Consider the following 14,603-nt stretch of genomic DNA (forward strand, 5'->3'; position numbering starts at 1 on the left):
TCCTCTTACAAGGATGCCTGCCTTGAAGAAGTTTTCCTCCTCTCTCTACAAGAATCTCAGGGAGTCTCTCTATGCTACTTTCTCCCCACCCTCCTCTAGCTTATCTCTCCACGCTTCAGGCTCTCTGCCTTTATTCCTGATGAAGGGCTTTTGCCTGAAACGTCGATTTCGCTGCTCATTGGATGCTGCCTGAATTGCTGTGCTCTTCCAGCACCACTGATCCAGAATCTGGTTTTCAGCATCTGCAGTTATTGTTTTTACCCCTTCAGCGGTATAGAGGTTAGTGCGCCAGACTACCACTGTGCCCCCTTTATCCGCTGGCTTGATGGTGAGGTTGGGATTGGAGCAGAGGGATTGGAGGGCTACGCGTTGTGAGGGTGAGAGGTTGGAGTGGGGGAGGGGGGTAGAAGGCTAATAATAGTTAGAAAACGTAGAATCTCTACAGTGTGGAAGCAGGTCATTCAACCCATCAGGTCCACACCAACCCTCCGAGGAGCAATCTTTGTAACCCTGCATTTCCCATGGCTAATCCACATAACCTTGGGCATTGTGGGTAATTTAAGCATGGCCAATCCACCTAACCTACACATCCCTGGGCACTATGGGTAACCTAAGCATGGCCAATTCACCTAACATGCACATCCTTGGGCACTATGGGTAACTTAAGCATGAGCTGAAAATGTGTTGCTGGAAAAGTGCAGCAGGTCAGGCAGCATCCAAGGAGCAGGAGAATCGACGTTTCGGGCATGAGCCCTTCTTCATGCCCAAAACGTCGATTCTCCTGCTCCTCGGATGCTGCCTGACCTGCTGCGCTTTTCCAGCAACACATTTTCAGCTCTGATCTCCAGCATCTGCAGTCCTCACTTTCTCCTAGTAACTTGAGCATGGCCAATCCACCTAACCTGTACATCCTTGAGCACTATGGGTAATTTAAGCATGGCCAATCCACCTAACCAACATGCTTTGGACTGTGGGAGGAAACCAGAGCAAACCCATGCAGACAGAGGGAGAATGCGCATACTCCTGAGGATAGAACTGAACCCAGGGCCCCAGTGCTGTGAGACAGTAACTGAGCCAGTATGTCACCCTAGATCAGGAATAAGTGGGGCATTTTCAGGTGTGACTAGTAGAGTGTTACAAGGATCCGAATGGCAGCTATTTACCATCATTGTTAATGTCTAAATGTCGGGAATGATATATCAAAATGTGCAGTTATTACAAGTTGGGTGGCACTGTAAGCTCTAAGGAGGATACAGAGAGACAGGAGAGGGGTACAGACAGGTGGAAGCTGGTTATAAACACAAGGAATGCAGTGATTCAACAAGGCAGTTCATTGCCTCCATCTTCTTAGAGATAACAAAAGCTGCCTTTGCCAATGATGCCCTCATCCCTTGAGTAAATTATAAAAAAAGTGTGGAGAAACACAAGTTTATTCATTTATTGGAACAATAGTGGAGGATGGAGGAGCTAGACTATGTCAGTCAGCCCCTCAATGTGCTCTGGGTCATCTTGCTGGAAGAATAAATTAAAGAATATATTTCTAACAGATGTGGAACTCTTAAATGATGTTCTGACAGATTTGTGCGTCTTCATACAAGAAACACAAGAAGTTAACATGCAGGTAGAGCAAGCAGTTAGGTAGGCAGGCTGAAGTACGTGATATTTCAAGACTTGCTACATTGTCTTGAAGCTCTATACAATGGGGTAAGAAATCAGATTTTCTTGCTGATTAATGAAAACTAATTTAAATCTATTGACTGTGCATTGATTTAATTTAATTGCAATGAAAAATGTCGACTGAACCATTTCAATCCTTCTTGTGATAGCTCTCTGTAAAAAGAGCTCAGCAATGACATGATGAGAAACTGTGGTTTGGACTCTAATTAACCAAATGCTTTGTTAGCTCAAATGGTGTAAAAATAACCAAATATTCAAAATAGTAAACTTCAGCTGAAGTGTAGCATTGTGAACCCAAACAGATATCTGTGTGGTAACACGAATAAATACCTTCGCAGGACATCAGAAGCCCAGATGGAAGGAAAAGTCAACAGAAAAGTAATTGGCACACAGTCCACCATCATTGTCCTTGATTTGGCCAATAGCTAGCATCGAAATGTTTATAACCAGATGGGGGTTAGAGTTTGGGAATCCAAGGAGCGTGAGAGTTGGGTCTAACTTGGTTAGGCAGATGGCTCAATGACACTGTGTGGTGGCTCAGTGGTTAGCACTGCTACCTCACAGCACTGGGGACCTGGGTTCAATTCCACCCTTGGGCAACTGTCTGTGTGGCGTTTGCACATTCTCTCGATGTGGGTCCCCTCTGGGTGTTCTGGTTTCCTCCCACAATGCAAAGATATACAGATAAGGTGAATTGGCGATGCTAAATTGCCCATTAATGTTCAGGGATGTGTCGGGTAGGTACATTAGTCAGGGGTAAATATAGGGCAGGGGAGTGGGTCTGGTGGGTTACTCTTTGGAGAGTTGGTGTGGACTTGTTGGGCTGAAGAGCCTATTTCCACACTGTAAGGATTTGATGACACATTTTGCATTTGGGCCACTCAAATCAGAGCTAGGCAATCATCAGGGGAAAATAGGCCCAGTGAGACTGCCTTAACATCAGAAACACCAGACTCAAGTCTCACTCCATAGGACTTCATTCATTATGTGACCAAACAGGTTGAGCATCAACCTGCAAATCTTTCCAACAAATGGCAATGGGAGATGATAAGGGGGGAGAGACTTCTGGTCAGTCAATTGAAAGAAAGAAAATGACAGCCTCTCCCTTCATTATGCATAGCTATGGACTACAACCAGTGTATAAAGCTATATGCTGTCACAGCTACTGACTCTGGGGGTGGGGAGTAACTGTGGGCTCAGTTGGCCGTAGGGTTCACACAAGGTGGCTTCAAGATCTGCATCCATAGATCATAATACATGAGAGGAGGAGGAGGTCATTCAGCCCATTGAGTCTGTTCTGCCATTCAGTGAGATTATGGTTAATCTGAAAATTCTCAACTCCACCTTCCTACCTCATTCCCTTGACACGTTTACTGATTAAAATGTTGACTATCTCAGCAGTGAATATACTTAACGACCCAGCCTCAATAGCCCTCTGCAGTAAAGACTTCCACAGATTCAGTACTATTTGAGAAAATAAATTCCTCCTCATCTCTGTCTTAAATGGTGACTCCTTATTCTGGGATTGTCCCTGTTCCCAGATACTCCCACAAGGGGAAACATTTCTGCATTGACCTTGTCCACTTCCCTAAGAACCTTCTATGTTTCAATATGGTTGCTTCTCATTCTTCTGAACTCTATTGAGTACTGGCCCAACTTACTCAGCCTCAACCACTCCTCATAAGAAAATCTTTCCGTAATAGGATTAACCCAATCTCTGAACTACCTCCAATGCCAGCCTACCTTTCTTTAAATATTGGGACCAAAACTATTCACTGTATTCTAAGTTTGGCCAGGCTGGTGTCTTGTACAGGTTCATTTTTGCATAGTTTCAGTCTTATATAGACTTCCTTATTTTCATACTTCAACCTTTTCGAAATAAAAGCATCCAAAGATGGTCAGGTGGATTGGCCAGACTAAATTGCCCACACTGAAATTACCCAAAGCGTTAGGTGCATAGGTCAGAGGGAAATGGGTCTGGGTGGGTTACTCTTTGGAGGGTCGGTGTACACTTGTCGGGCCAAACGGCCTGTTTCCACGCTGTAGGGAATCTAACCTAACTTAATCTAATCTAATTTGTTTGTTCTATAATCCACTGAACTTGGATGCTAAACATTTTTCAATTAGAAAATGGCTGCCTGAGTGATGTTTTAAATAGCCAGATGATCTTCAGGAAGGTCAAGGGACTATCAAAGGGGCCGAGGCCACCAAGAAGCAACCCCACAATTCTGCAAGACCCGTCCAGTGCCATTTGGCTTACGTGGAAATGTAGAGGCAGAAATCAGGAGGCTGGAAAGTGAAGGAATCAAAACCAGTCCAGTTTGCAGAATGGGCTGCACTAGTCCCATTGACTCTGAAACCCGGGTTGGTTCACCTTGGTGGGGATTTTAAACAAATGGTAAACCACTTATCACAGTTGGATAAATATGTAATGCCTTGAATAGAGGATTTGTACACAAATCTGATAGGAGGGCTGCCCTTCACAAAGCTGGACATGAGCCATGTATACCTGGAATTGCTATTAGATTAGAATTCCCAGAAGACGCTACAATTGATACCCATAAGAGTTTGTACCAATATGCAAGACCACCATTTGGGGCATCAACAGCCTGTGATATTCTTCAGCGGACAATAGAGAATATTTTGCACGATTTACTCTGGGTCGCCATTGTCTGGATGACAAGCTAATAACAGGGAAGACCAACAAAGAGCACTTAGAGAAGTTGGACATGGTCCATAGATGTTTCTCCAAGGCAAGTGTAGGCCTTAGGAGGGAAAAAAGTGTGTTCCAGGCACACCAAGTCATCTACTTGGGCTACAGAGTCAACAAGACCAGGTTACATCTGTTGGAAGATAAAGTGAGGGCAAACAATGGTGCTCCGGCTCCGAAGTCCTAGGGGTGGCACGGCTGTCTCACATGCCACAGACCTGGATTCGATTCCAGCCTCGGGCAACTGTCCGTGTGGAGTTTGCACATCCTCCCTGTGTCTGCGTGGGTTTTATCCGGGTGGCTCCGATTTCCTCCCACATTCCAAAGATGCGCAGGTTAGCTAGATTGGCCATGCTAAATTGCCCATAGTGTCCAGGGCTGCACAGGTTAGGTGCATTAGTGATGGGAAATATAGGGTAGGGGGATGGGTCGGGGTGGGATGTTCTTTGGAGGGTCCGTATGGACTCGTTGGGCCAAATGCCCTGTTTCCACACTATAGGGACTCTATAGAAAATGTCTATACCAGAGCTTAGGCCATTCTTTGAGCTGGTGAATTGTTACAAAAGGTTCATACATATCCTGGCATCTGACACCTGCTATTGAGAAAGAGTCAGCCTTGGAAATAGTCTCATAGCCTTAGAGAAGTGAAGAGCACTGTCATCATCTAGGGTGTTGGCACACTCTGACCCAAGCGAGCTGTAGTGCTGACAAGCTGTGCCTCCCAGTAAGGTGTCAGGGTTGTGTTGGCTCACTGGTTGCCCAATGGAGAGGAATGCCCAATAGCATATGCTTCCTGGACTTTGGCTGGATGCAGAGTATAAATATGCAAGGTCAGGTCCCGTGATGTACGAAGTTCGGAGTGGGTGAGGTGGTCCTGAATAAGCATGTGGACCATATGAAAGCTGCTACCTCGCAAATAGGGCAGGAGCAAAACATACCCGGCCCCTCAGAACAGCCTGAAAGACTGTTGGAACCTGTGCGTTTGTCCTCTCCGCCTAGCATTGAAGAAACCTCAGAATCTGAGACGGATACAGCGCATGTTGCAGAAGAGGATGAATCTCTTCTGAGATGCTTTGGACACAGGAGGCAGGCTGGCAGATATAAACAGGAGTGTCAGAGGTTCGGTTGACTCTGAGAGCTGGCTGTGGGGGGAGGTGCTGGGTCAGTGCTATGGACCCTCCACGTGTAACTAGAGGCCAACTTGGTGACAGGATACCGGCCTCTGTGGAGTTGTTTCAGACCTAATTCCTGATTTGGGAGTCTCAGGATACAGGACTGAGATGAGTGAAGAAATTTTTCTTTAAAAGGTAGTGAAGCTGTGGAACTCTGGACCGCAGAAGGTTCTGGAGGCCAAATCACTAAAGATATTTAATGAAGAGATTGATGGATTTTTAGATTTGAAATGTAGTAAGGCATATGGAGAGAAAACAGGAATATGGCTTTGAGGTAGAGGATCAGCTGTGATCATTTTGAACGGCAGAGCAAGCTTGAAGGGCCAACTGGCCTACTCCTGTTCTCTATGACTCATTAACCAACAATCTGACATAGTTACATTCCCCAACTCATTACTTAGAATGTCCCTGAGACAATCGTTCCTAACCCTGAGCATCTCCCATCAGCAGGATGGGACTCATCAGAGGGGCTGGCACAGTGATACACTATCAGGAGGGAGTAACCATGTCTCTGGATCCTGTGAAATCTCATGCCATGAGGTCAAACATAGGAATGGGAACTTCCTGCTGATTATCACCCGCAACCCGTTGGCTGATGAACTAGTACTGCACCATGTTGAATGCCATAGAAGCAACTCTAAGGGGCACAAGGACAGTCTTCAGCCAATGTGATTATATCAAGAAACAACTGAAGGCACTGGATACTGCGAAGACTGTGGGCATCCCGGTAGTGGCACGGAACAGTTGTGCTCCAGCGTTAGCTGTGCCCCTAGCCAAGCTGTTCTAGTACAGCTACAACACTGGCATTTACCTGGCATAGAGTAAAATTGTCCTGGTATACCATGTCCACCAAAAAGCAGGACCAATCCAAACCAGCCAATTACTGCCCCAAGTATACTCTGATCACCTACACAGTGATGGAAGGGGTGGTCCACACTGCTATCAAGTGGCAGTTAACCCGCTGACTCATCGTCACGTGGCTCCCACTGCAATTACAGCCTTGACAGAAACATGGACAAAAGGGCTGACCGGGGTGAGGGTGAGTGACAGTGACATCAAAGCAACATTTGATCAGGTGCGGCATCGAAGAGCTCAGGCAAAACTGGGGGCCAGGGTATCGGGGGAGAGCTGGTCAGTCATACCTGACACATAGGAAGATGCTAGTAGCTGTCAGATCTCCAGGACACCTCTGCAGGAATTCCTCAGGGTACTGTACTAGGCCCAACTATCTTCAGCTGCTTCATTAATGATCCTCCCTCCATCATAAAGTCAGAAATGGAAGTACTTGCTGCTGCAATATTAAGTATTCAAATCCTCAGATTCTGGAGCACTCCAGGCCTGTACTGGAGCACTCCGGGCCCACACTGGAGCACTCCGGGCTTGTACTGGAGCATTCTGGGCCCGTACTGGAGCACTCCGGGCTTGTACTGGAGCACTCTGGGCCCGTACTGGAGCACTCCGGGCCTGAACTGGAGCACTCCGGGCCTGTACTGGAGCACTCCGGGCCCGTACTGGAGCACTCCGGGCTTGTACTGGAGCCCTCTGGGCCCGTACTGGAGCACTCCGGGCCCACACTGGAGCACTCCGGGCTTGTACTAGAGCACTCTGGGCCTGTACTGGAGCACTCCGGGCCTGTACTGGACCACTCCGGGCCCGTACTGGAGCACTCCGGGCCCGTACTGGAGCACTCCGGGCTTGTACTGGAGCACTCCGGGCTTGTACTGGAGCACTCCGGGCCCACACTGGAGCACTCCGGGCCTGTACTGGAGCACTCCGGGCCCGTACTGGAGCACTCCAGCTTGTACTGGAGCACTCTGGGCTGTACTGGAGCACTCCGGGCCCACACTGGAGCACTCTGGGCTTGTACTGGAGCACTCCGGGCTTGTAGTGGAGCACTCCGGGTTTGTACTGGAGCACTCCGGGTTTGTACTGGAGCACTCCGGGCTTGTAGTGGAGCACTCCGGGTTTGTACTGGAGCACTCCGGGTTTGTACTGGAGCACTCCGGGCTTGTAGTGGAGCACTCCGGGTTTGTACTGGAGCACTCCGGATTTGTACTGGAGCACTCCGGGTTTGTACTGGAGCACTCTGGGCCCGTACTGGAGCACTCCGGGCCCACACTGGAGCACTCTGGGCCTGTACTGGAGCACTCCGGGTTTGTACTGGAGCACTCTGGGCCCGTACTGGAGCACTCCGGGCCCACACTGGAGCACTCCGGGCCCACACTGGAGCACTCCGGGCCCGTACTGGAGCACTCCGGGCTTGTACTGGAGCACTCTGGGCCCACACTGGAGCACTCCGGGCCTGTACTGGAGCACTCTGGGCCTGTACTGGAGCACTCCGGGCCCACACTGGAGCACTCTGGGCTTGTACTGGAGCACTCCGGGCTTGTACTGGAGCACTCCGGGTTTGTACTGGAGCACTCTGGGCCCGTACTGGAGCACTCCGGGCCCACACTGGAGCACTCTGGGCCTGTACTGGAGCACTCCGGGCTTGTACTGGAGCACTCCGGGCTTGTACTGGAGCACTCCGGGCCCGTACTGGAGCACTCTGGGCCTGTACTGGAGCACTCCGGGCTTGTACTGGAGCACTCCGGGCTTGTACTGGAGCACTCTGGGCCCGTACTGGAGCACTCCGGGCCCACACTGGAGCACTCCGGGCCCACACTGGAGCACTCCGGGCTTGTACTGGAGCACTCTGGGCCCGTACTGGAGCACTCCGGGCCCACACTGGAGCACTCTGGGCCTGTACTGGAGCACTCCGGGCTTGTACTGGAGCACTCCGGGCCTGTACTGGAGCACTCTGGGCCTGTACTGGAGCACTCCGGGCTTGTACTGGAGCACTCTGGGCCCGTACTGGAGCACTCCGGGCCCACACTGGAGCACTCCGAGCTTGTACTGGAGCACTCCGGGCCTGTACTGGAGCACTCCGGGCCTGTACTGGAGCAGAAAAAATGGGTTTGGTAAATAGGCCGTAACATTCATCCAACTTGTGCTAGAAAACGAGAATTTCCAAACAAAAAGAGAATCTAACCAAGTAAGAAACTCGGAAATCTGCTGTGATCAACTCACTGCCTGGCGTCCTGCAGCCTGTCCTCCATCTACAAGACACAGGTCAAGGAGTGCAATGGATTATTCTATCCGAATGCAGTTCCAACAATATTTAAGAAGGTTGACATCATCTAGGTCATTTGGTGAAAGCTAATCTTTCAACTTACATATTTACTCCTTCCAACACTGACACACAGGAATTAAAAACCGGAAGAACTGCGGACGCTGTAAATCGGAAACAAAAACAGAAGTTGCTGGAAAAACTCAGCAGGTCTGGCAGCATCTGTGAAGAGAAATTGGAGTTAATGTTTTGGGTCCGGTGACCCTTCCTCAGAACCGGACCTGAAATGTTAACTCTGATTTCTCTCCACACATGCTGATGGACCTGCTGAGGTTTTTGTCACTGACACACAGGAGCTGAGTGAGCTTGGTGGATCACAAATGGAGCATCATTGAATGGTTATTGCTGTATGTGTTACGCTTGACACTGTTATCGATTCCCTCACTAGCTGCTAGATCCATCGGTAATTTTAAAGCTGTCACTGAACACCACAATGACCTGAAGCTCCGGTTGTGGTAGAGCCCCACCTCTGTTAGTTCCACCATCAGACAAAGAAATCGAATATAAGGAAGTGTCGATAAGCTGAACTGCTGGTCTCCTAGGTTAGCCAAGCCATGCAGGCTTGTTCTGTGACTGGGCTAACAGTCAGAGTGGAACCAGGTCACAATAGAGAGTGGAAGTCTAAAAAGCCGTGTTGCTTTGGGAATGGCAATACATTTTCCAGATATTGTGAGGATAACAGAGCCACCTGGAAACCCAGGCATGGATCAGCAAAGTGGATAAAATGTATCAAAGGAAGGAAAGGAAGATTCTGGCTTTGATGGTCCTGAATTGTTTAATGAATGCTCCGCACCACCCCCACTTCTCTAGTTGAAACTGCGAAAGCCTGAGAGTTTTGAGTTTCGGTTTTGAATTCCTCTAACTGCAGAACAAAAACAAGGAAAACATGTTTGACTGCATTGATGACATTAGATTAGATTACTTACAGTGTGGAAACAGGCCCTTTGGCCCAACAAGTCCACACTAACCTGCCAAAGCACAACCCACCCATACCCCTACATTTACCCCTTACCTAACACTACAGGCAATTTAGCATGGCCAATTCACCTGACCTGCACATCGTTGGACTGTGGGAGGAAACCGGAGCACCCGGAGGAAACCCACGCAGACACGGGGAGAACGTGCAAACTCCACACAGTCAGTCGCCTGAGGCAGGAATTGAACCCAGGTCTCATGGCGCTGTGAGGCAGCAGTGCTAACCACTGTGCCACCGTGCCGCCCACATATCGAAAAACATCTTACTAAGCTGCAAAAGGTCAGAGTTTTTCCAGAGCTAACTCCCAATGTTCCTCAGTGTACTTCTCTGTTCAAAGTCAGGGCATGGAAAGGTGTGAACAAACTGAAAAATAAAGACTTTTTTTAAACGTAATCAATCACTGTGTTTACATCTTTTTGACACAGAGCACAGTTTTAGGTCAATCAGGTTACACGGGCTTCCTTCAATATCTTCAGGCCCTACTTAGCACAAAGTGGCGGTGGGGGGGGGGGCTCCGGGGAGTCCTTGCAATTTGTCTTTTCACAATTTCAGGATTTGGGGTTAAGGGTACAGAACAACCCCATGGTCTCTGCATATGAAAGATCACACTAAGTGGCCTAAGCCTGTTCATGAAAATCATTTATCTTCATGTAGACATTGGGCTAGCAACTGTGGAATCACAGACTATGTAAACTCAGTGGCATGGTGGCTCAGTGGTTAGCACTGCTGTCTTACAGGGTCAGGGACCTGGGTTTGACTCCACTTTCGGGCGACTGTTGATGGGGAGTTTGCATATTTTCCCACAGTCCTAATATATGCAGGTTAGGTGGATTGGCCATGGGAAATGAGTTGGTGTGGACTTGGGTTGGTGTGGACTTGACGGGCTGAATGGTCTGCTCCCACACTGTAGAGTTTCTATGATTCAGCCTGGCCTTGCCCAGCCAAGAGCAGGCCATTAATGTGTATTCTGTCCTAATCTGATATACACATACTTTCCAGCAAGGGAGATCTGACAGAATAAGATTAGATCAATTGGCTCATCAAGCTTTCTTCAATAAGATTGTGACTGATCTAATTGAAGTCAACTTTTCTTAACCATTTCTCATATTCCCTCAACTCCCTTGTCGATCAATAACTCAGCCTCAATATATTCAATGAACCAATTCATTTTTGTTGCACAGATTAGAGCTTCATTCAAATGCTTCTGCGATTGCGAAGTGCATATGAATTCTTTGAGTATGAAAACAAAAACTGGAATAAGATTTATTTATTCAGAAGTCTTAATTAATTGTCCATTTCCATCTATAACTGACCATTTTGTCACCTATGTTTGAATTACCTGTTATGCACCAACCTTTCCATCTTCATGCATGTGTGAACTGGACTTGCTGTATTTTCAAAACCCCGACCATCGAGCCTATTTGCCTCACTATATTTTTGCTGCAACCATTTTGAACAATTGTATACTCATTTCAATGACCTAGCTCCCAATAAAACTCTTATACCCCCTCACTCTGGCTATTCCCCTTAGCATGGCCATAACTTTACACTCTTAGTGGGTGCAAGGACTGAATTTTACATTCAGTTTGAATGAGAGAGGAGTACATCCAGGACTATTTTTTGAACTTAAATAAAGGAAAGTCTGAGGGCATGAAAGCTGACCTGGACAAAATGAACCAGCAACTAGGTTAAAGGATAGGTATTAGAGATGCAGTGGTTGATATTTAAGGGAACATCTCAGCATATGCAGAATACACACATTTCAACAAGCCAGAAAAATTCCAATGGATCATCTCTGGTTGACTAAAAAGATTAAAGCTTGTATCAAACTTAAAGAAAAGGTATATACAAAGACAATAGTGTTGATGCTGGTAGTTAATCTTGAAATTCTTAGCTTTGCAAGTTAGGGTCAGCATTAGGGTTAGGAAATTCTTTTGTTCTGATTTCTTTTCAGAATATTGGCGGTATGTAAAAAACTGGAAACAATGGCCAAAAAATTAATAAAGAGGAGAAATTAGAGTATGGCAGAAAGCTAGCCAGAAGTATGAAAACAGGGGTGGCACAGTGGTCAGCACTGCTGCCTCACAGCACCAGGGACCTGGGTCCAATTCCACCCTCAAGCAACTGTGTGGAATTTGCATTTTGTTTGTGTGTCTGAAAAGATTTCTATTCACAGGTCAAAAATGTGCAGGTTAAGTGGATTGGCTGTGCTAAATTGCCTGTAGTGGCTAGGGGTGTGCAGGCTGGATGGATTAGCCATGGGAAATACAGGGATGGGATAGGTCTGGGTGGGATGCTCTTTGGAGGGTTGGTGTGGATTTGATGGGTTGAATGGCCTGCTTCCATTCCATGGTGAGGATATGATTTGGAGATGCCGGTGTTGGACTGGGGTGTACAAAGTTAAAAATCACACAACACCAGGTTATAGTCCAACAGGTTTAATTGGAAGCACACTAGCTTTCGGAGCGACGCTCCTTCATCAGGTGATAGTGAGGATAGTAAGAGTTTATATACATATAGAAAAGTTAACAAAATGAGCATTGGTCCAAAAAAGTGTAAGCTTGGAGGACTTATAATAGAAAATATACAGTAGAGTTATGAAGCATCCATCTGCACTATAGAGGGACACACATAACACGCCAGAAGCAGCAATGAATCAAGAAACAGAGGGAGGGAGGAGTTCAGGAAAAGTACAATTACCAGGGAAGTAGTACTGAGTAAATAGTTGAAGATGTGGATTGCTAAGTACCTGGGTCCTGACAGACTTCATCCTTGGGTTTGAAAACAAGTGCCAAGTGAGGTATCTGATGTATTAATTTTTCAAAACTCCCGAGATTTGGGGAGGGTGGGGGGTCCATTAGATTGGAAGACAGTAAATGTCTTTTAAAAGGGAAACAGAAACCAGGAAACTACAGGCCTGTGGGCTTAACAACTGTCATATAGAAGCTAGAGAACATGGTGAAATAAATAGCGACATCTAGAAAAATGCCCACATTACAGAGGAGGTGGTGTTGGACATCTTAAAACACTGTGGGTAATTTAGCATGGCTAATCCACCTAACCTACAGATCCCTGGACACTACGGGTCATTTAGCATGGCTAATCCACCTAACCTACACATCTTTGGATTATGGGAGAAAACTGGAGCACATGGAGGAAAACCACGCAGACACAGGGAAATCCAAAAAAAGTCATGCTCCAAACCTTTTATTATGTTGAAGTCACTTTGCTGAATGATCCGACAGGCTGACCCAACAGGCTACTGACAAAATTGACTCAATGTGTCATCCTATAGTACCTTCACATCCCCCTGTCCCACCTCACCCCACCCACAGTCCCAGGCATGACACCCCCAGGAGAGGCAAAGGCAAGCTGCTGGCACAGCAGGATGGTGCAAAACCAGGGGGAAAGAAAAGGGCAGCTTTCTCTGACAGGTGGGGCACATCCTCTGTCTCTCCAACCACCCCCCAACTACTCCTCTTGGGTGTGAGAGGAGATCCCATTGGGCCGACCCTGTTGACAACACTGAAGCATTGCTGTCTCCCACAAACCAAAGCATTGTTCTAGCCCTGTCCCTGGACTCAGAGACCTCTCCAATCCCCAAGGACCTCCCCCTGACCCTGGACTCAGAGACACCCCCTTGTCCTTGGACTCAGAGACCTACCCCTGGCCCTGGACTCAGAGACCTCCCCTGGCCCCATCCCCAAGGACCTCCCCCTGTCCATGGACTCAGAGACCTCCCCTGGCCCCATCCCCAAGGACCTCCCCCTGTCCTTGGACAGAGACCTCCCCTGGCCCCATCCCCAAGGACCTCCCCCTGTCCCTGGACTCAGAGACCTACCTCTGGCCCTGGACTCAGAGACCTCCCCTGGCCCCATCCCCAAGGACCTCCCCCTGTCCTTGGACTCAGAGACCTCCCCAAAGACCTCCCCCAGGGCCTATCTCCAGGGACCTCCCCCTGTCCCTGGACTCAGGGAGCTTCCTAGAGACCTCCCCCTGGTCCTGTCCCCAGGAGAATGCTAGCCCTTGCTGAGCCAGTGTGGAGAGACAGTGGGCTGAGGAAAGTTAAAGAAACTCCAGGGAAAACGCCATTTGATTGGCACCAGCGCGGGATCCACAGAGTGAATCTTTAAAAACCCCGAAGCCGGATTTGGTGGGAGTCAGAATGCCACCAGCCCCTTAGTCACTGCGTTATCCCCGAAATGAGCCCAGTCCCTGGTGTTTCGGATCAGTTTCACCCTTTCTAGCTGAAGGTATGGGCTGACGTTGGGTGGGCCTATTGGGACAATACAAACTCACAGAGGATGGTAGTGTGACCACCCAACTGCAGGGAGGAGGGGAGACAGCCCCCTTCAGCCAGTGATTCAGGAACTCAGGGTCCAGTCGAGTCCTACCTTGCATTACCGAGTAGCGCGTTAAGGCAGCGTTGGTCCGGTCTGTGTTGACAAAAGCAGGAAGGAGGAATATCCCGAGGCAATCCAGGAAGGTGCCTCAGCCTGTCCTATGCAAATCTGCTGCTCACAAAATCCCCAGCGAGCAAAGCTCACCCATACCGAGAAGTACGGCAGCTGAAATCCCACTATAATGTACCTTGCGTTTCCTCATTCTGGGCTGAACAGGGAACACTGACTACTGCTGTGGACAGGTCAGAAACACTCCAATACACTGACTGCCACAACTGGCAAACTTACTGAGAGCAACTGAGAATTGGCATGGAACCTGTGAACCAAAATACGATCCTTCACACACACTCACTCACACACACACCCACACCCACTCACTCACACACACACACACACCCACTCACACACACACTCACTCCCACACACACACACACAATCACACACACACACCCACTCTCACACACACTCACTCACACACACTCACTCACACACACAC

At 48.3% G+C, this 14,603-nt stretch overlaps 1 protein-coding gene across 1 annotated transcript in view; it reads right to left on the reverse strand.

The window, feature by feature from the left end:
- LOC122540049 (E3 ubiquitin ligase TRAF3IP2-like) overlaps positions 1–14,262 on the reverse strand; it is a 68,374-nt gene extending 54,112 nt beyond the window's left edge. Inside the window, exon 1 of the mRNA XM_043675383.1 lies at positions 14,099–14,262. Coding sequence (XP_043531318.1) covers positions 14,099–14,105 — 7 coding nt within the window. The 5' untranslated portion in view covers positions 14,106–14,262. The remainder of the gene's footprint in view (positions 1–14,098) is intronic.
- Positions 14,263–14,603: the final 341 nt, after the last annotated feature.

Source organism: Chiloscyllium plagiosum, chromosome 3 (genome assembly GCF_004010195.1).
Source record: "Chiloscyllium plagiosum isolate BGI_BamShark_2017 chromosome 3, ASM401019v2, whole genome shotgun sequence".
NCBI classification, from domain to species: domain Eukaryota; kingdom Metazoa; phylum Chordata; class Chondrichthyes; order Orectolobiformes; family Hemiscylliidae; genus Chiloscyllium; species Chiloscyllium plagiosum.